The 22,174-nt window shown below is 42.2% G+C and overlaps 1 protein-coding gene across 1 annotated transcript in view; it reads right to left on the bottom strand.

Annotated features, from left to right (window-relative positions):
• The window catches only part of LOC120940997 (lipoxygenase homology domain-containing protein 1-like), a 470,937-nt gene that overhangs the window by 146,401 nt on the left and 302,362 nt on the right, over nucleotides 1–22,174 (bottom strand). The window contains exon 34 of the mRNA XM_040354208.1: nucleotides 19,022–19,176. Coding sequence (XP_040210142.1) covers nucleotides 19,022–19,176 — 155 coding nt within the window. The remainder of the gene's footprint in view (nucleotides 1–19,021; nucleotides 19,177–22,174) is intronic.

Raw genomic sequence — 22,174 nt, 5'->3', positions numbered from 1 at the left:
CTTAATAACAAAGAAAGTGCATATTTGATCCCCAAAGTCCCCCGAATTCCTACGATTTATTTTCTGCCGAAAATACACAAAAATTCCACACATCCGCCAGGCCGGCCTATCGTGAGTGGTATTAACTCGATTACCTCACGGATAGGTCGATATATTGACTATTATCTCCAACCTATTGTAAAGAAGATGCCTTCATATTTGAAGGATACAGGCGATACCATTCGCCTTCTTGAAAATTTGGTGATAGAGGAGGGCTATATTTTGGCCACGGCGGACGTAGCCTCTTTATATACTAACATACCACACGAGTTGGGAATTAAGGCAGTCCAATATTATTTGGACAAAGAACACTCACTGGCTCAATTTCAATGCGATTATTTGATGGAATTACTTGAGTTTGCTACAAAAAAGAACTACTTTTGGTTCAATCAGAAGTATTATCTACAAAAACGTGGAGTGGCCATGGGGGCTAAATTTGCCCCCAGTTTGGCCAATTTATTCATGGCCAAATGGGAGGAGGATGTCGTCTATGCGCTAGGCGACCCATCATTGGTCGTCTGGGTCAGATACATAGACGACATCCTCCTCCTATGGAAGGGCACTCCAGAATCACTTAAAGCGTTTTTTGAGCTACTTAATTCAAATGATCGGGGCATCTCTTTAACGTATGAGTTCAGTACCAGTAATGTCCATTTTCTAGATTTGGAGATATCACTAGTTGACTGCCAATTTAAATTTAAGACCCATTTTAAATCCACTGATCGTAACGGGTATATTCCCATGGGAAGTTGCCACCACCCATCCTGGCTTCGCTCTGTTCCCCGGAGCCAATTTCTTCGGCTCCGCAGGAATTGTAGCGACAATGACGCATATCTGGCCCAAGCTGATGTTTTGAAGTTGCGGTTTTTGGACAAGGGCTATGCGGCTAATGAGGTTGATAATGAAATTCAACGTGTATTATCACTTAGCAGAAAGTCACTAATATCGGTCAAACCAAAGCGTGAACCGGATGCTGGGTTTAAATTTGCCATGCTTACCTCCTATTCAATGCAATATAGACAGATCCAAGGCATAATCAATAAGCATTGGAATGTCTTAAGAGGAGATAATGTTCTGGGTCCACTACTACCTGACCGGGCAAAGGTGATATTCAAAGGTGTCCCTTCTCTACAAAGTCTTGTTGCCCCCAATGTCATCAATCCGCCTATAAAGAGCTCTTTTTTTCACAATATGGTAGGTTTCTACCCTTGTAGGAAATGCCAAGTTTGCCAGCACAATGCGCTGGGAAAGCGCAAAATCGCCCAATTTACATCTACAGTCACATCTAGACAATATAGTATTAAATCTTTCTGCACTTGCGAAACTAACTACATTGTTTATCTAATTACTTGCCCTTGTGGCAAGCAATACGTAGGGCGGACCATACGCACATTTGCGATTAGGGTGGGAGAACATATTGCCCTCATCAAAGGTGGTGATACTAAACACCCAGTCCCTAGGCATTACAAACATTTCCATCATAGAGACCCAACCGGGACACAATTTACTATCATAGATAAATATACGCCCCCTTGGAGAGGCGGTGCCATGACGAGAGGGGTATCACGCTTGGAAACGTATTGGATTTTTGAACTCCAAACTTATGTCCCTCTCGGAATGAATGTCGAGTGGGACATTAATTCTTTTATTAATCAGTCGTAGGAATTCTCCTGTTTTCTTCCTTTTTCCTTTTTCGTTTTTGTTTAAATATGCACTTATATACCGAATTTGATTATGTGACATGTACAATTGTGAGTGGTGTCTTGTTTTACATACTTACAGCATTCACTGTCGCAGCTATATAAAAAACGTTTTTATATTTTTTATATTTTTTTATATACCATTATTGTTCAGCAACTAAATGAGTTTGCATACATCCATAATTTTATGCATGGCAGGCTTAAATAAAACTAAACTTATGTAAGTTATATTATATAGATTTATAATTTATATGCATGTCTATTTAATAAGATATGCATAATATATATGCGTGACATGCATGTCAGTTTTCTTTGTATTGATAATACTGAGATAACTGTTTCCTGTTTTTGTCATAATTTTCATTTTATTTCAATTTTTAAACTTCAGTCTGTAATGACATTTAAAAGTAAAGTCCGTTTTTTGCCCCCCATCTTTCTGTCTCTCCCCGTATCTCCCTGATGTTTGTAGTAGTGTTCTTATAATGCACCATGGTGTGTTGCGGTCCCGCACTGTAATCAGTGCTGTCCATAGGCCTTGTTCACCCTGTTAGAATCCGTCCAGACGAGCGGTGTCATCTGACACACTTCCTACTCGTCTGGTTTTTACATCTGGAGCGCACGTCGCCCGGAAGTGACGTCTAAACCATCCGGTCCTATGGGATGTGAACGTCGCAGACGAGGCGTGGAACGCACGTCTGGAACGCACGCCGCGTTCTCCCAGCGTTGCGCTGCAACGTGTACTTCATTACATGTGTCTCTCCTTTGAGAGGACACTTGTATTACAAGCCATATTATTAACAGGTGCAAAGGTGACCTCAGAATGAGGCGTGGAACGCACGCCATTCAGCCATGCTTCCTATCAGGAAGCACTCAACAGGAGTAATGCTGCAGGTGGTGAGACAGGACATCACAATTTGATTGGAGGTATGGACATTATGTTTGCTATATATTCTAGGGGGCTTCAGTGGAGAGGCACCCCAGATGATGTGTTTTTAACACGAAACGTTGGGCCGTCTCCACTGCCGCCTCAAACTTATTTACCTTGCGTTTTTAAATCAGGATACATGTGAGTGTACTTGACTTTTAATTTTGATTAAACTACATAGTTTTTTATTGGATTACGCTATGTGGCTATTTTTCTTCCCTTACTTCTTTTGAATACCCGGCTCACTACGGAGCTCTATGGATCAAAGGCTTTCCATGTGTATTGGTACATCTGATTTGACAGCTGAACCTGGATTCTGGATATCTGTACTGCCTAATTCCATGTACTAGATTTAGTACTACAAGCGTATTTTGACTTGCAGTGACATATGTCAGCTCAAGTCCACCAACTCTGGTAAGCCTTCACTCATCCTCACAGGTGGTGGCGATTATTTACACTTTTGAATATATAATTTTGGAACATCATCAAGATTTCCCATCTGTATTCACGTGGTGATTTGTTTATATGGACTTTACTACTTATCGGACTCTTTTTATTCATTTATTTCATTATTTATTTCCATTCAGGAATTTACACATGATTGTATTACCATTATATATTCCTTGCAGGATTGTTAATGGTTTTGTTATTCACATTTGACCATAGCGCTACACATTTTTTCTTCCACTTCTTGTTTTGCTGATTTGTCTACATTAGCTGTGTCAGCAGCTGGTCACACTTTTTTAAGCAGCGCAGTATTTCCACAAATTGTTCATACCACCTCATCAGTGAAGCATGGAGGTGGTAGTGTCATGGCGTGGGCATGTATGGCTGCCAATGGAACTGGTTCTCTTGTATTTATTCATGATGTGACTGCTGACAAAAGCAGCAGGATGAATTCTGAGGCGTTTCGGGCAATATTATCTGCTCATATTCAGCCAAATGCTTCAGAACTCATTGGACGGTGCTTCACAGTGCAGATGTACAATGACCCAAAGCACACTGCGAAAGCAACCAAAACGTTTTTTAAGGGAAAGAAGTGGAATGTTATGCAATGGCCAAGTCAATCTCCTGACCTGAATCCGATTGAGCATGCATTTCACTTGCTGAAGACAAAACTGAAGGGAAAGTGTCCCAAGAACAAGCAGAAACTGAAGACAGTTGCAGTAGAGGCCTGGCAGAGCATCACCAGGGATGAAACCCAGCATCTGGTGATGTCTATGCGTTCCAGACTTCAGGCTGTAATTGACTGCTAAGGATTTGCAACCAAGTATTAAAAAGTGAAAGTTTGATATATGATTGTTAATCTGTCCCATTACTTTTGGTCCCTTAAAAAGTGGGAGGCACAGATACAAATTGTTGTAATTCCTAAACCGTTCACCTGATTTGGATGTAAATACCCTCAAATTAAAGCTGAAAGTCTGCAGTTAAAGGACATCTTGTTCGTTTCAGTTCAAATCCATTGTGGTGGTGCATATAGACAAAAACATTACCCTATGATTAAGTGGCATGCATGGCCACATAACGCGTAAGGGAGTAAGGAGAGTCATCGGTGACGTCATCTCCGCTGTGAATGTTCGATTAGCCTGCACTTTATCGGATTGTTTTGTGGATTTTACACAGACTCACATTGCACATTTGCTTATCATGTTTTGTTTTTTCACGATTAGTTTTACACATTGTGTATTTTTAAACTAATCCATTTAAGCTACCATTATTATTATTATTTGAAATTTTTTTTTTGCACCAGATGACCCTTTTCATTGTATATAATATATATTAATATTTTTAGTATATTTATTTATTCATTATTGCAGTCATCGTTTGGAATATTTTTATTCTTGGAGATCAGGATCACAGAAGTTTAGTTTTATTTTTTTAATCTTTCTATCAGATAGTTTTTAATGGTGCTTCACTGTTTATACATTTAAACTAGCACTGTTTTTTGCACTTTACTTCAATTGTATTTATTTATTATTTATTTATACACTAAGTAAGCGCCTCAACACCCCCATTCTCCCAAAAATATTAGAATTGTGTCGATGTCCCAATATTTATGGACCTGACTGTACATTATTTGATAGGACAGATAAGGCTTTAAATTAGTAGCAGATTTTGATACATGTAGTTTTTTTTTTTATGATCAGGCAAAAAAAAGAGAGTTTAGAAAGAAATTACCTTCACTGTAAGAAAGCCAGGTCCCCCACAACTTCTTTGCATGAATCTAAGTCCTGCTGAAGCATGCATTAAAGCTGCTGTAAGTACGAACCCCTCCTACTTCTTTCTTTAGAAGGATTCCAAAACCAGTGCTGAATGGAGCCACACATATACTATACTGTATACTGGGTACGGAAAGTATTCAGACCCCCTTACATTTTTCACTCTTTGTTATATTGCAGTCATTTGCTAAAATCATTTAAGTTCATTTTTTTCCTCATTAATATACACACAGCACCCCATATTGACAGAAAAACACAGAATTGTTGAAATTTTTGCAGATTTATTAAAAAAGAAAAACTGAAATATCACATGGTCCTAAGTATTCAGACCCTTTGCTGTGACACTCATATATTTAACTTAGGTGCTGTCTATTTCTTCTGATCATCCTTGAGATGGTTCTACACCTTCATTTGAGTCCAGATGTGTTTGATTATACTGATTGGACTTGATTAGGAAAGCCACACATCTTTTTTATTAAGACCTTACAGCTCACAGTGCATGTCAGAGCAAATGAAAATCACGAGGTCAAAAGAGCTACCAGATGAGCTCAGAGACAGAATTGTGGCAAGGCACAGATCTGGCCAAGGTTACAAAAAAAAATTCTGCTGCACTTAAGGTTCCTAAGAGCACTGTGGCCTCCATAATTCCTAAATGGAAGACGTTTGGGATGACCAGAACCCTTCCTAGAGCTGGCCGTCCAGCCTAACTACGCTATCGGGGGAGAAGAGCCTTGGTGAGAGAGGTAAAGAAGAACCCAAAGATCGCTGTGGCTGAGCTCCAGAGATGCAGTCGGGAGATGGGAGATAGTTGTAGAAGGACAACCATCACTGCAGCCCTCCACCAGTCGGGGCTTTATGGCAGAGTGGCCCGACAGAAGCCTCTCCTCAGTGCAAGACACATGAAAGCCCACATGGAGTTTGCTAAAAAGAAAACACCTGAAGGACTCCAAGATGGTGAGAAATAAGATTCTCTGGTCTGATTAGACCAAGATAGAACTTTTTGGCCTTAATTGTAAGCGGTATGTGTGGAGAAAACCAGGCACTGCTCATCACCTGTCCAATACAGTCCCAACAGTGAAGCATGGTGGTGACAGCATCATGCTGTGGGGGTGTTTTTTAGCTGCAGGGACAGGACGACTGGTTGTAATCAAGGGAAAGATGAATGCAGCCAAGTACAGGCATATCCTGGACGAATACCTTCTCCAGAGTGCTCAGGACCTCAGACTGGGCCGAAAGTTTACCTTCCAACTAGACAATGACCCTAAGCACACAGCTAAAATAACAATAAGGAGTGGCTTCACAAAAACTCTGTGACTGTTCTTGAATGGCCCAGCCAGAGTCCTGACTGAAACCCAATTGAGCATCTCTGGAGAGACCTAAAAATGTCTGTCCACCAATGTTTACCATCCAACCTGACAGAACTGGAGAGGATCTGCAAGAAGGAATGGCAGAGGATCCCCAAATCCAGGTGTGAAAAACTTGTTGCATCTTTCCCAAAAAGACTCATGGCTGTATTAGATCAAAAGGGTGCTTCTACTAAATACTGAGCAAAGGGTCTGAATACTTAGGACTAGGGTTGCCCCGATACCACTTTTTTAAGACCGAGTACAAGTACCGATACTTTTTTTCAAGTACTCGCCGATACCGATTACGATACATGTGACAGTGGCACATATGTCAGTATTTTTTTTTTTTTTACAATTTTTTGTTATGCTTTTTTTTTACGATGCTTTCTTCTTTTTTTTTTTAGGGGGGGGGGAGTGGATGGTGTCAATGTGTTTTTTTCATTTTTATTATTTTTTACAATTCATTTATTTTATATTTATTGCAATTTTTTTTAATTTTTTTTAGCACTGTGGGGGGCTTGGGTGAGATGTCAGGGGTCTTAACAGACCCCTGACATCTCACCTTTGAGACAAAGAAAGGGACTAAGGACACATATTTCCCAGTCCCTTTCTCTGCAGTCTCAGCTAAAATGAATGGACAGGAGACGGAGGCTCCTCTCCATTCATAAACTGAAACATCGTAATCACAGGTTACGATGTTTCAGTTATATGAATGGACAGAGTCAGTGATCACTGACTCTGTTCATTCAGAACAGGTACCTCCGTTCTCCATCCTGATGAGGACAGAGGGAGTGGAGGACATGGAGAGGAAACAGAGCGCAGAGGGGGACAGCAGCAGCAGGAGGGGGGACACGGGACATGCAGCATGGAGCGCCGACAGCACATCACTCGGGGGGAGATCAGCAGCATGGACACAGAGCACGGAGGACACAGAGCACGGATGGGGGATCATGGAGGGGGACACTGAGCGTGGACAGCAGCATCACAGAGGACACAGGCATCGGGTAACAGAGCATGGATGAGGGATCATGGAGGGGGACACTGAGTGCGGACAGCAGCATCACAGAGGACACAGGCATCGGGTAACAGAGCATGAATGGGGGATCATGGAGGGGGACACTGAGCGCGGACAGCAGCATCACAGAGGACACAGGCATCGGGTAACAGAGCATGGATGGGGGATCACGGAGGGGGACACTGAGCGCGGACAGCAGCATCGTGGAAGGGGACACACACAGAGGGGGAGAGCAGCATACACCCACCCTCTCCGCTCGCAAACTCTGCTTGCCCTCTCTGCTCAAAACCTCCACCCGCTGACCAAGTATCGAGTCAGGCATCGGGAGCATTTGTGCGAGTACAAGTACTCGCACAAATGCTCTGTATCGCTCCCGATACTAGTATCGGTATCGGGACAACCCTACTTAGGACCATGTGATATTTCAGTTTTTCTTTTTTAATAAATCTGTAAAAATTTCAACAATTCTGTGTTTTTCTGTCAATATGGGGTGCTGTGTGTACATTAATGAGGAAAAAATGAATTTAAAGCACTAGTAAAGGAATTTTTTTTTTCATTTAAAATAACAAACATGTTATACTTACCTCCACTGTGCAGTTCGTTTTGCACAGAGTGGCCCCGCAATTACTCACCACAGTCATGCGAGAGCTCGCATGGTGGTCAGATTGCATTAAGATGAATTTTTTTTTTCTTTAAATGATTTTAGCAAATGGCTGCAATATAACATAGTGAAAAATGTAATAGGGTTTGAATACTTTCCGTACCTATGTATATAATTTATGTGTGTATGTATATATATATATATATATATATATATATATATATATATACACACACACACACAGTATCTCACAAAAGTGAGTACACCCCTCACATTTTTGTAAATCTTTTCATGTGACAACACTGAAGAAATTACACTTTGCTATAATGTAAAGTAGTGAGTGTACAGCTTGTATAATGGTGTAAATTTGCTGTCCCCTCAAAATAACTGAACACACAGCCATTAATGTCAATATTTTGTGTGGCCACCATTATTTTCCAGCACTGCCTTAACCCTCTTGGGCATGTAGTTCACCAGAGCGTCACAGGTTGACTCTTCCACTCCTCCATGACGACATCACAGAGCTGGTGGATGTTAGAGACCTTGCGCTCCTCCACCTTCCCTTTGAGGATGCCCCACAGATGCTCAATAGGGTTTAGGTCTGGAGACATGTTTGGCCAGTCCATCACCTTTACTCTCAGCTTCTTTAGCAAGGCATTGGTAGTCTTGGAGGTGTGTTTGGGATCGTTATCATGTTGGAATACTTTCTTCCCATGAAAAGATATAATAACATATTTACAAAAATGTATACTGTATGTATGTATATATATATATATATATATATATATATATATATATATATATATATATATATATATGTGTATGTATATATATACTGGGCAATGTGTATTCTTAATATATTTTGGTAAGGTACCATATATCTTTATTAAAGAATTTGTAAAGGCAGAAGGTTTTTTATCTTAATGCATTCTATGCATTTAGATAAAAACCTTTTGTGTGTAGCAGCCTCCCCTTCCTGAGCCCCATTTCTCTCCAGCAATGTCCACAAATGTCATGGTGCCATGGGGTCCCACGGCTGTCCCACAGCTGTCAATCAAAGTCAGTCAGCCAATCAGGGGAGAGAGGGGCCGGGTCGGGGCTCCATGTCTGAATGGAAACACGGAGCCTTGACTCGGCTCTGGTGCCCCCATAGAAAGCTGCTGACTGTGGGGGCATTCGAAAGGAGGGAAGGGCCAAGAGCACAGAAGAGGGACCCAAGAAGAGAAGGATCCGGGCTGCTCTGTGCAAAACTAACTGCACAGAGCAGGTAAGTATAACATGTTTTTTTTTTTAAACAAGACTTTACAATAACTTAAAATCAACCACTTTCTGCAGTGCCAGATTTTAAGCTCATGCTACCATAAGCACCTTTTAACCCCTTAGTAAATATCATCTATCTATTGCACCCTCCTAGCATAGGATGGTAGGCAAGTTTAGTATTCACTTCTGTACTCAAAGGGGCAGTGAATGTTTGTTCTAGTCTGTTCAGGGTTTCACAGGCTGGGAGTTTGGTTGCTCTCCCCTGCCTCTGGAAGGCATTTCCAGATCATAGGGAGGGAGATTCAAATGACTAGCCTAAATATTTTACAGGGCCTGGTCAATTCCTGGAATGGAGTGTCCTGAGAGATAGTCCTGGAGAGATTGTTCCTTCTCCCCATGAGGGTTCCAAGGCTTGAGGGGGGCTGTTCCTCTGAGGTAGCCTTTGGACTATGAAGTTGTTTTTTGAGGTCTCATCTGAGACAGAGCTGAGAGCCTGAAGTGATCATTTGGTGGAGCTTGTTGTGGGACTTCACTATAGGGATTGGGTGTGGAGAAAGATTGTCTCCCTCAATGGACCATGTCCAGAGGAAGCTAGAAGGTGTACAGATGTCCTGGGGACTAGTGACTTCTGACCCTTAATTGAATTCTTGTGACTGTGTTTGCTTTTGGGATATAAGTGCCAGAGTTAGCTTGGACTGAGATATCTCTCATAGGGTCTCAGAGTACTGGCCATTCCCCTATCCTCAGCAGAATCCTGGAGTGTGAGCATAGAGAAGAGTGTCCCCTTTTACTTGGCAAGCGTTCTGGAGTATCCCGTGCCCTCTCCTATTTAAAGCAATAAATGTAAAAAATGAGTTATTGGAGTTATTGGAAACAGGGTGTATGGAAAGGTGCTTGTGGTGGTGAGCAGCCTGTGTACTATTAGGGAAGAACCAGCTATTACCAGCTATTACCAGCAGCCCCTGTGGCGGTAGCGCTACATGTCTGTCTGTCTATCTCTGTTTTGAATCAAATCAACTGTGCTAAAGTCAAAAAGCCAACACATGTGCGCACACACACAGTTTAATTCTTAGGCCAGGTTAGGTTAAAGGCATTCTCAATTTTACTATGGCGCATCTAAAAAATAATTCTGCTAGGTCTGTACCTAAACACGTGTTCCCCAACTTTCTCTAAAAGTTATATAGTCCATGATGTACCGGAACCCCAAAGCCAATAGCATTACACCAATGGTGTTTCGGGAACACGCAAGACCCCTGTCTCCTTGACTAAGGAGTCCTGTGTGGCCCTGAGCTTCCACTACGGAAATGCCAGGCTTACTTGGTGTGGTGGCTTCATCTTAATTACTTAATTTACTATGTACGAAAATGTCTAAGGTAGAAGTCATTCCCTTTCCATGTAAATTTAGAAGTGTATGTGTGCATTGAATTACATATTATTTTGCTGCTGGTCTTAAAGTAGAACTATAGGCAAAATGAGTAAGGGAGTTTTTTTTGGCATCTGTGTTTCATTGGGGAGATTTACCTTCACTTCTTGTCACTTAGTTAAATCAGGAAGTGAGAGGAAATCCCTGCAAATAAAGGGGCAGGGGCGTACCAAGAGGTTGGCGAGGGGGGGGGGCGCAAATTGGCAGTGTTCTACTGCTCAGGGCCGGCGCTGCCATTAGACGGACTAGGCACTAAACGACTGGTTAGTCTACTCCCGCACTGTCCTCCACAGAGCTTACACTATCCACCAGCGCCCTGACATGTCAAGCAGTGCCACTACCCCCCCCCCCTAGCACGGCTCAAGCTCCCCGCTCTGACATCAGTGTCACATCATGTGTTCAGGCTGCAACCCCCCAGAGCGCTCTCCGCTCTCTGATGCGTGTCACTGTGTCCAGCATCCCCCTGTACGCTCTCTACTCTGAGATGTGTTCAGAATCAGGCAGCAGCCCCTCCCTCTCCGCTGTCTGTCTGACACAGTCTGTGTGTGACATGTGTCCACAGTTCGCACCGAGGCCGCTCTCCGCTCTCACTCAGTGTCCAGCAGCACAGCACCCCCCCATGCTATCCTGGCCATGTCACTTAGTCTGGAGCGGACATGGATGCGTCATGGGATATTATAGCGTGGCGCCTGGCAGGGGCTACCCGGGCTTGGGGACAGGTGGAGCCTGGCTGGAAGAGGCACCAACACAGAGGCAGAAGGCAGGTACACAGCAGAGTTGATGTGAGCGGGTACAGGTGAAGCAGCAATCACAGGGTCACCGTTCAGGTTGTAGGAAGTTTGCTGAGCCCATGACTGTCACCTGGTGACACTGGTGTGGTGAGTAAAAACTGTTGTATGTTGTATATGTGATGACAATGACATAGAATTTTAAAATGTGTGTGTATGTGTATGTGTGCACTACTTTGGTCTGATTTTGATGCCAATTACACAGGCATTCCTTGAAATCAAGACAAAATTGCGGCCGCGAATCGTGGCAAAATTGCGACCTCGGTAAAATCACATGACTTTGAAGTCTCACAAGTGTGAAAGGGGCCTTAGTAATACTTTAAACGTGTGTAGCCAGATAAGGCTGGGGTAGCACCTATGACTTTTTTTATTTTTTTATATCTTATATTTATTTAAAGAACATGGGAACATGGTTCACAACAACCATGGTTACATGTGAATTACGAGAAGACATCAAATAAGGTAAAACATCTTAACATGACCTGGACATAGCGGCTAGGTACAAAGAGAACAATGCAAAACATAACAAATATACACTGCTCAAAAAAATTAAAGGAACACTTTTGAATCAGAACTCCTGGGATATTGATCTGGTCAGTTAAGTAGCAGAGGGGGAGGGGTGTATACATAGGGGAGTTGTTAATCAGTTTCAGCTGCTTTGCTGTTAATTGAAATTAACAACAGATGCACTAGATGGGCAACAATGATACAACCTCCAAAACAGGAATGTTTTTTCAAGTGGAGCGGTATCTGACATTTTTTTCCCTACTCATCTTTTCTGACTGTTTTTTACTAGTTTTGCATTTGGCTAGGGTCAGTGTCACTACTGGTAGCACTTGGACCCTATAAAGGTTGCACAGGCAGTCCAACTTCTCCAGGATGGCACATAAATACGTGTCATTGTTAGAAGGTTTGCCGTGTCTCCCAGCACAGTCTCAAGAACATGGAGGAGATTCCAGGAGACAGGCAGTTACTCTAGGAGAGCTGGACAGAGCTGTAGAGGACCCATCAGCAGGACCGGTATCTGCTCCCTTGTGCAAGGAGGAACAGGATGAGCACTGCCAGAGCCCTACAAAATGACCTCCAGCAGGCCACTGGTGTGTGGTGTCTCTGACCAAACAAACAGAAACAGACTTTATGGGGGTGGCCTGAGGGCCCGATGTGCTCTGTGCTCACTGCCGGACACTGTGGAGCTCGATTGACAATTTCTATTGAACACCAGAATTGGCAGGTCCCCCACTGGTGCCCCATGCTTTTCACAGATGAGAACAGGTTGACCCTGAACATATGTGACAGACGTGAAAGGATCTGGAGAAGCCACAGAGAACGTTATGCTGCCTGTAACATCGTTCAGCATGACCGGTTTGGTGGTAGGTCATTGATGGTCTGGGGAGGCATATCCATGGATGGACACACAGTCCTGGATTCCTCCTGGTGTACGACAATGCCCGGCCTCATGTGGTGAGAGCATGCAGCCAGTTCCTGGAGGATGAAGAAATTGATAACATTGAATGGCCCCCATGCTCACCTGACCTAAATCCAAAAGAACACCTCTGGGACATTATGTTTCGGTCCATCCGGTGCCGCCAGGTTGCACCTCAGGAGCTCAGTGATTCTCTGGTCCAGATCTGGGAGGAAATACCCCAGGACACCATCTGTTGTCTCATTAGGAGCATGCCCTAATGTTGTCAGGCATGCATACAAGCACTTGGGGGCCATACAAACTACTGAGGACCATTTTGAGTTGTTGCAATGAAATTTCAGCAAAATGGACTAGCTTGCTGCATAATTTTTTCACTTAGATTTTCGGGGTGTCTTTGAGTTCAGCCCTCTGTAGGTGGATAATTTTCCTTTCCATCAAATGATGTGACATCCTTTCATTCCTAACACATTCCCCAGTCCATATCAGTATAGATATCCAGCATGAAATGTTTGCCCGTTGAGATCTGATATGTTTTCAAAGTGTTCCTTTTTTTGAGCAGTGTACATTCCAGTCTGGGTATTTAGAAGCCGCCCTATGATGGTCCTGAAGGACTTATGTGATTTCTATATACCCACCTATAGCAGACAATAGTGTGATATTGTGCCTATTTTAATCATGCGTTGAATCATTAACTGAAACTATTTATTGGACGGATGAACTCTTAAGTTTTCTTCTAAATCTGCAATTACTGCTTAATAGCAAAAGTGATAAATTGCTGCATGGAATAAACTCTCAGCAGTAGCTGTGAATAATACATTAAATGAAATCCTGAGATGGATATATTAATTTAAAACGAGAAATGTAATCTATTTAAAATACAATTTATTTTCACTTTTTATAATCCTTGGCGACAAGAATACATGTATAGCATTGTGCAATAAGGAGAACTTTACTATGCATATCTGTATATATTAAGCAAAAAGATAATGGAGGCTGCTGAAATGATTGCCATAAAGTATAATATCCCGTTAATACTTTCTAATGGAACATTGCCCCATATGGCCACATTATAAAACTACCGGGACTGGAGAATGTTTCAAAGCACCTGTCACTGTTACCACTTTTGTCTAAGTTTTCCTGTGTCCAATGTCCAGGGTCCAGCGTGTACAACTGTTACTAAGAAGACAATTATTTTCTCTTAGAGAATTAGAAAAAAAGAGAAATAGACAAATGGGGGCTGAGCATCTGTAAAATAATATAAGACAATCGTGATTTTGTTCACCACAAAACTAAGATAGAATGTTTGCTAAGAGTAGATTTGACTTTACTTAGCCTTAATTTTATATAAGATGCTAACGGAGCTACCTTGTAGTGCCTGCATGTCCTTGAATTTTAGACCCAGTATAGGGGGTCTTGACTTCTTCCCAAGTCAAGATTAAGCCCTGTCTCATCTTGTGCAAAGACCCGCCTCCTGTCATTCAGCTTTCAACTGTCAGTAACAGCCAGGGTTGTGACAAGGAGGGAACAGGAGGGGTGGCTGCCCCCATCATGGCGGTATCATAATAGAGTAGTGAAGGGAAGGGGGATAGTGACAGAAACATCACTACTCCTGTCACCCTATTGCAGAAAGTAACAAGCCAAGCCAGGAAGTGACAAGCGAAATCTGAAACTGAGAAGAGAGCTGGAAGGAGGTGCGGGCTGTGCTCTCCCCCTCCAGCTCCTTCCTCTTGCAACTGCTGTACACCAGGATCATAACTGTTGGATCAAGACTGTGCAAAATTTGCTTACCCGCCCCCTAACTCCTCCCTAGACTGCCCCTATCCCATCTGCAAAGAATGTAAGTAGGGGGAGATAAGCAAACCCTACACAGTCCTGATCTGACAGCCAGTGGTGTCCCTAATGTAGCGATCCCTCACTGTAGCAGCACCCAGCATCTCTCTCTGCTGGCTGCCTGCCAAAAGTGTTAAAAAGTGCATAGGAAGAAGGATATATGTATTTGAGGTCTGTGTGTTTGAGGGAGAAGGATTTGTGATAGAAAATGGGATAAAGGGGAGGGGGGATGAGAAAGATGGGGAATTGTACAATGAGTGCTAGGAGAGGGAGGGAGAGGAGGATCAGTGCTAGGAAGGGGATTTGGGGGGGGGGGTGTTGTGCTAGGAGGGTGTTCTGTGAGTGGGCATTTCAGTGAGGGGGGATTTGTACTGAGAGGAAGGGGAATGTTTGCTTGAGGAGACATTATGCTTAGGGAGGATAAATGTGCAGATTAGTGCTCAATTGTTTTATTTTTGGTGGGGTGGCGGAAGGTAATTTTTGCTGGTACCTGGTGTTCACATCATTGGGGGGGGGGCTAACAGTTTGGCATTTCCACCCTTGCTGCTGCCAAAGGACCTTCTTCCAGGACTGGTTATAGCCTGGGCCCAATACTAAATCAAGGAGCTAAGCTGATCTTCTCCTAGGTTTGTGCTACATAAGAGATCACTATAGCCGCACAACTAAGAACAATGTTTCCACTGGTGCGATGTCCGACATTGGAGGTGATTCGACCTGCACTGCAGTATAAAATCACATGCGATCTCTGTGAGATAGTATGGCTAAATTTGCATCGCATTCGGACTGCATCGCTGCAGTGTGACCCGAGCCTAAAAGGGAAGTGTCATAATAGCACTTTTGTGACTCCTGCATTTATGTTTAGACATGGTACAGACGTATCCCCCTGAAACAACGGATTGCCACAATATACTAGAAAAATTGTGTTCTGTTACAGATACAATCCTTCTCTCCATTCCTGCAGAATCAAGAGCAGGCTAGCCATGGTCGCGAACTGTTCCACATTCACAATATCAGTCCTCAAAAAAGAAGAAGAACAGCTGCCCACCATAAAAGCCAATGTTAGGTTTATTGAAATAACTGATGCAATGACCAGTCCACCTGGCACAACCAACTGTGACACATTTCACTCCTACATCTGAAGAACTAAAATCGTGTGAAGCCTCGTACACACGGCCGAGGAACTCGACGTGCCAAACACATCGAGTTCCTCGGCCAGTTCAGCCCTGAAGCCGCCGAGGACCTCGGCGGGGCGAGAGCTCCCATAGAACAACGAGGAAATAGAGAACATGTTCTCTATTTCCTCGCCGAGCTCCTCGTCGGCTTCCTCGGCCGAAAGTGTACACACGGCCGGGTTTCTCGGCAGAATTCAGCCAGAAACTCGGTCGGAAGCTGAATTCTGCCGAGGAAACTGGTCGTGTGTACGGGGCCTTAGAGTAGGTTGTGCCAGGTAGATTGGTCTGTGCATCGGCCATTTTAATATACCTAACATTTGCTTCTATAGTTATCTATAGAGGCTATTTTTCCTTTTATTTTCTGCAGATTATTGCAAAAGTGAAAAAGCTTTCTGATAAGATTGCCCCAAACATTTATGATCCACCTATCAAACCTGTTTTCTTTCAAAAATATGGAGGGTTGACATTTATGCAGGAAATATAGTGTATGCCAGGTTAATACTTTCAAAGGTAGGACATTAACCACATTTCAATCAATCCAAACATCCAAAACATATGGCATCCATTCTTTTTATATCTTTTGGCTCTAAGAATGTGATCTACATGTTGCAGTGGCCTTGCGGCATGTAATATGTATGACAGACCACACAGACATTTCAAGTCAATCCCAAAAAACATATCAGAAATATCAAAAGGGGGTTCAAGGGGCATAATCTGTCAAAACACTATGCCATACACCATAGCAAGAACTGAGCTGATGCTCTGTCCATTAGAATGGACAAATATAGTGTAAATTGGAGAGGCACAACATCACAAAATAAATATCATAATTGGAGACTAAGTTGGTTTATGAGTTGAGAACCTTTACTGGTCTCAATATCAAATGGGACATCAATTGCTTTATTAACAATGATTGATCAAATTCTGTGGTAAAATGGTGGTCCCACATAGGGTCTTATCAGCAATGGTAAAACATATTTGTTAAAAGTGTTAAAGTGTTAAAGTCTTAAAGCAAATTTTCCCATTTGTTTTGTTTTTTTATTTGTTTATGGAATATGAGGCATTTTACTTGTTCTTCCCTTTTTTGACCGGAAGGGGGGCTCCTATCTAAATACTTTTGGGAATTGTGTATGTTTATTGCCTGCATTTTTTTTTTTGCCATTTTTTTACTTCACTGTAACCACCTTTGTGAAGGTCTAATTGATAAACAATACATGCTTCAATATTCTTTATATATGCAGCGTGGTGCCGAAAGTGCGCCATAACACTTGATGATGTTGAAGAAGATGAAACACATCGGTACACACGCCAGCTGACCGGTGGCCATCTTCGATTCTGGTTTATTACTGACTTCTATTGTATTACAGCGTTGTGGACGCTTTTTTACATATGCAAGCAAAATTTTTTTATTCAATAAATCTTTTATATACGGTTTTACACTATGGAAAGTACTTCCCCTGTTTCATATTGTTACATGAAACGTCAATCTTCCTGATGTGTGGAGCCGGGATGTTTTTTGCATATTAAAGCCTATTGCCCTCCGTGTCCTACAGATACGAGGACACTAGAGGATATTTGAGTTGTGCCTTATCCTGGGAGAGATTTTAACCACTACAGCCTTTATGACCACTCTGAGTATGAGGGTCATAACATCCTTGTGTACACAGCGTGGGGTGTGCAGCACACTGTCAGCAAGATTTCACTAACACCAACAGGGAGAGTGTTTGCAAGATTTATAACAGCACTGCTTTGTAAAATTTCTGCATCGAGATGTGATCATAAAGGACCTAATGTTTACACTTTATTTGTATAATATCACTTTATATATGCTTGGCACATAGTACGCTTGCATATTGTGTGTTTGTAACAAATACTAAATTGTTTTTGTCTACTTTGCACTTAGTGTGTACTTTTAATTGCACCTATATGGATTGTGGCACATTTGTTTTATAGCGCCACAATCTGCATTTTTTTATTTGTATATCTTGTATCAGGATATAGTGTAGGCTGCTTTGCTACATGCTGGAATTTCTCAGATAAACGAGGATTATATATTTTTATACATTATATACTGCATACTGACTTTCCTGATTTTCAAGTCGTTAATGTAACGCAACTGGTCTTTTAATTTCATGTGAATATTAATAATTTGTCTACCAATAAAATTAGCTATTTTGTATGATCATACGTCTCTGTGAATAAGTTTCATATTATAGACTGATATCATATAGGTTGACTTGTATTTAAAAACATCTTCGTTATAAAAGAATTGAAAGTAAATTACTGTGCGGGTAAATATGACCTTAAAAAGCACAACAATGTGTCCCTTCACACGGGTAAATCCCGTGATGATCCGCCCCGTGAACATCTGCTTGCTCAGCGGGGATCGCTCCGTTGATCCCCGCTGAGCCGGCGGATGACAAGGCAGGGACCGCCCTGTCAGATCGCCGCACTCACCTATGGGTGGATGGGTTGAACATGGACTGTCCTTCCGTGTTCACCCGATCCACTCTGCAGACAGATGGAAAAATAGGATTTTCCTCCGTCTGCAGAATCGGAGGATTGCGGACATTGATGAGATCGGGTGTCAACAGATGTTTATCCGCTGACACCCGCAATCTCATAGGGATTAATGCATGTCCCCTTTTTATTCATACACGGATGGAAGAAAAAGGGGACATACGGTCCGCATTTCTGAAAGGGGCCTATGGGATGCTTTTATTAAAAAATAATCTTACATTGCCTCATATGTATTCCTTATTCAAAAGTCTTCTTCTCTGGCTAATTGATTTTCCTTTTGACTTTATCACAGAGGTAGCTAATACCTGGAGAAAGAAGGCAGGATTCAAGAAGGTGCATTGTATCACTTCCTCCAGCTGCAAGGCTCATTTATATCTCACAAATTAGCTGATTAGCTAGGTGAAGGGTGACAATACAGATAACCCTCCTCAGCATGATAAGGTACAGGGTAAAAACGCTGATAACCCTCCTCTTCAGCATCCATAAGGTCGCAGCTGTGAAGGGTGACAACGCTGCGATGAATTCACTGCAGGACATTTAGCATTGTCACACTATAAAAAGGAGGACCTTTAACTGGCATGACCACCAACCATTAGTTAGAAGAAAATGTAGGAGATAAGTTAGATATGCACTTATTCTTAATTTAGCATCATCTTTGGACTACTACATTATATATTTTTTGTATAGTTGTACTTGAATGTACCATTATCACTGCCTTTTAGTAGTTTACCCTTTCCTAAAAAGTTAAATAAAAGAGTACCTTGTTTCTTGTAAATTTGTCCCCAGGGATGAGAGATTTGTGTAGCTTTCTAGCCCCTGAATCGCCTCTTTCCCCATAGAGAGTTAAGTAGACATTAGCCAAGGTTTCTGCTCCCCAGTGATCACCAGTATGCACAGCCACTAGGTACTGGTTGACTGAAAAGACCATACAAAAATAATTAATCAAAGACGTAAACAACATACTGTATGAGGCTCACAAGACTAAAATGCTTTATGTGATAATGGATTGAAATTATACATTTCCACAACAACAGATGCCTTGGTGAATACATTATCCAAGCTAAATTTAACACAGAAAGAGTGTAAAGAACCATTGAATGTCCCATTTAAATTCTGAAACCTGGTATGAATGCACAAAGCTTCACTTTTAACCCTATTTAGCATAAATGTTCAATTCAGAAAGTGTATTGCGTATTTGCAAATGTATACTAACTTTTTCTCATGGCATGTTATAGGCTATATTACCTCTGCTTTGTTCAAGTTTTTAAATCCAATATAAAATGCAAGGCTTATAGTCAATTTCATCTTTAAAAATGGCTAAATTGATTGCTAAATGGGATAATGGTTAGAATTGTATTGCATTACTCCTAAAACCTACAATTTGAAAGTTACCACCTTATCTCCTGGTTTCATTTTATTGCAATGCAATGTCAGTAGTAACCTCTTGTTAACCAAATGGTTATATTGTTAATGTATTTTGTGTGGGAGAGTATCAGGCCCCGTACACACGGCCGAGGAACTCGACGTGCCAAACACATCGAGTTCCTCGGCCAGTTCAGCCCTGAACCCCCTGAGGACCTCGGCGGGCCGAGAGCTCCCATAGAACAACGAGGAAATAGAGAACATGTTCTCTATTTCCTCGCCGAGGTCCTCGTCGGCTTCCTCGGCCGAAAGTGTACACATGGCCGGGTTTCTCGGCAGAATTCAGCCAGAAACTCGGTCGGAAGCTGAATTCGGCCGAGGAAACTGGTCGTGTGTACGGGGCCTGAGTGGCATAGAATCTCTGGGGCTGATTTACTAAAGGCAAATCCACGTTGCATTACAAGTGCACTGAAAGTGTACTTGGAAGTGCAGTCGCTGTAGATCTAAGGGGAAGATCTGAAATTAGGGGAAGCTCTTCTGATTTTATTATCCAATCATATGCAAGCTAAAGTGATGTTTTTTATTTTCCTTGCATGTCCCCCTCAGATCTACAGCGACTGCGCTTCCAAGTACACTTGCAGTGCACTTGTAGTGCAAAGTGGATTTGCCTTTAGTAAATAACCCCCTATATGTCGCTACCATTTAATGTTAATTGTATTTTTTTCTTGTCTTTGAAAATTTTTAATAAACATCATTGATCAACAAAATTGTCTAAAGTGCAGATCCCACTAGGCATTACTTTAGCCAGAACACCTTTTTCCTTTTCCCCCGCTTTACATGCTTTTACTTCGGTTCTAAGTCCTTGACTCCCGTGACTTCAACGCTAAAGAGACCCTTAGCCAGATTCAGGTAGCTTTACGCCGGCGTATCAGTAGATACGCCAATGTAACTCTGAATCTACGCCGTCATAAATTTAAGCGTATTCTGGAAACCAGATACGCTTAAATTAGGCTAAGATACGAGCGGCGTAAGTCTCCTACGCCGTCGTATCTTAGGGTGCAATATTTAGGCTGGCTGCTAGGCGGCGCTTCCGTTGAGTTTGGTGTAGAATATGCAAATGAATAGATACGCCGATTCAGAAACGTACGTGCGCCCGGCGCATTTTTTTACGCCGTTTACGTACGGCTTTTTCCCCGCGTAAAGTTAGTCGAACAAATAGCTGTCCTAGTCGTAATTGCTGCGCTATACAAGTCACTCACTCACTAGTCAATGTTAAGTATGGCCGTCGTTCCCGCGTCGAAATTTGAAATTTTTACGTTGTTTGCGTAAATCGTCCGTGAATGGGGCTGGACGTAATTTACGTTCACGTCGAAACCAATACGTCCTTGCGGCATACTTTGGAGCAATGCACACTGGGATATGTACACGGACGGCGCATGCGCCGTTTGTAAAAAACGTCAATCACGTCGGGTCACCATCCATTTACATAAAACACGCCCCTTCATCCTCATTTGAATTAGGCGCGCTTACGGCGGCCCCATTTACGCTACGCCGCCGTAACTTAGGAGGCAAGTGCTTTGTGAATACAGCACTTGCCTCGCTGACTTACGGCGGCGTAAGATGCACCGCCGTACCTGAATCTGGCTACCTGTCTCTAAAACAAAGACAGATAAACCTATGCAGGTATATCTTTTAAACACCTGAGTCTGTAGATACCTACTGCAGCCTTAAAAAGCCTCAGAAATGGATGAATGCACATCTAGGTGGCTGAACTTTTTACCTGCAGAAGTTTTTTGTTTTAGAGTAGGGATTCCCCTTAGGGGTACAGGAACCAAATAATGCAGGCACGGGACTAGATCTCTACAAAATCCATTACAAATAGGATTCTGTGCATTACTGAACCTAACATCAAAGTGGACAAATCAACCTGATGACAAGTAAGTACCATTGGGGTTGAACTGTTCAAGAGAATTTGCTTCAGAGCTTAGTAAATGAGGTGAAACTTCGCTTTGCAAAGAATAACCAATCACATAAAAGGAAAATATATATATTTTTTTGCCTGCACATGATTGGATGATGGAAGTCAGCAGAGCTCCACCTCATTTACTATGCTCTGGAGAAAATTCCCTTGCAGAGTTCAACTGTACTTGCAAAGATTGCATTACTCCCTGAGTTACATTTGCACTTTTTGCACCTTCCATACATGAACATTGTTGGAGCTTTATTTTCATTCAGTTTTTAATGCTGTGGTTTTTTAGTATTTATACACTACAGTCACTTTTTTTTGCAAACTTTACACTTTAATGTATTCAGATTATTGTTCAACCTACTGTGATTTTTAGTATTTATACACCACAGTCACCTTATTTGCTTTTTTGCACATTTATCACTGGCTTATCCATTTACATGTATATCTTACACTCATGCTTGATGTACAGTGACATTCTATTTTAGCATGGTAATTGTATATCTATTGGAGCGCAACACCATCTCCTGACAAGAACAAATATGTAACCGAGTGAAGCTTAACAGTGCTTAGATGTGGTGGCTG

The sequence above is a fragment of the Rana temporaria genome, chromosome 5 (genome assembly GCF_905171775.1).
Source record: "Rana temporaria chromosome 5, aRanTem1.1, whole genome shotgun sequence".
Classification (NCBI taxonomy): Eukaryota; Metazoa; Chordata; class Amphibia; order Anura; family Ranidae; genus Rana; species Rana temporaria.
This window is presented reverse-complemented; position numbering and strand designations above follow the sequence as displayed.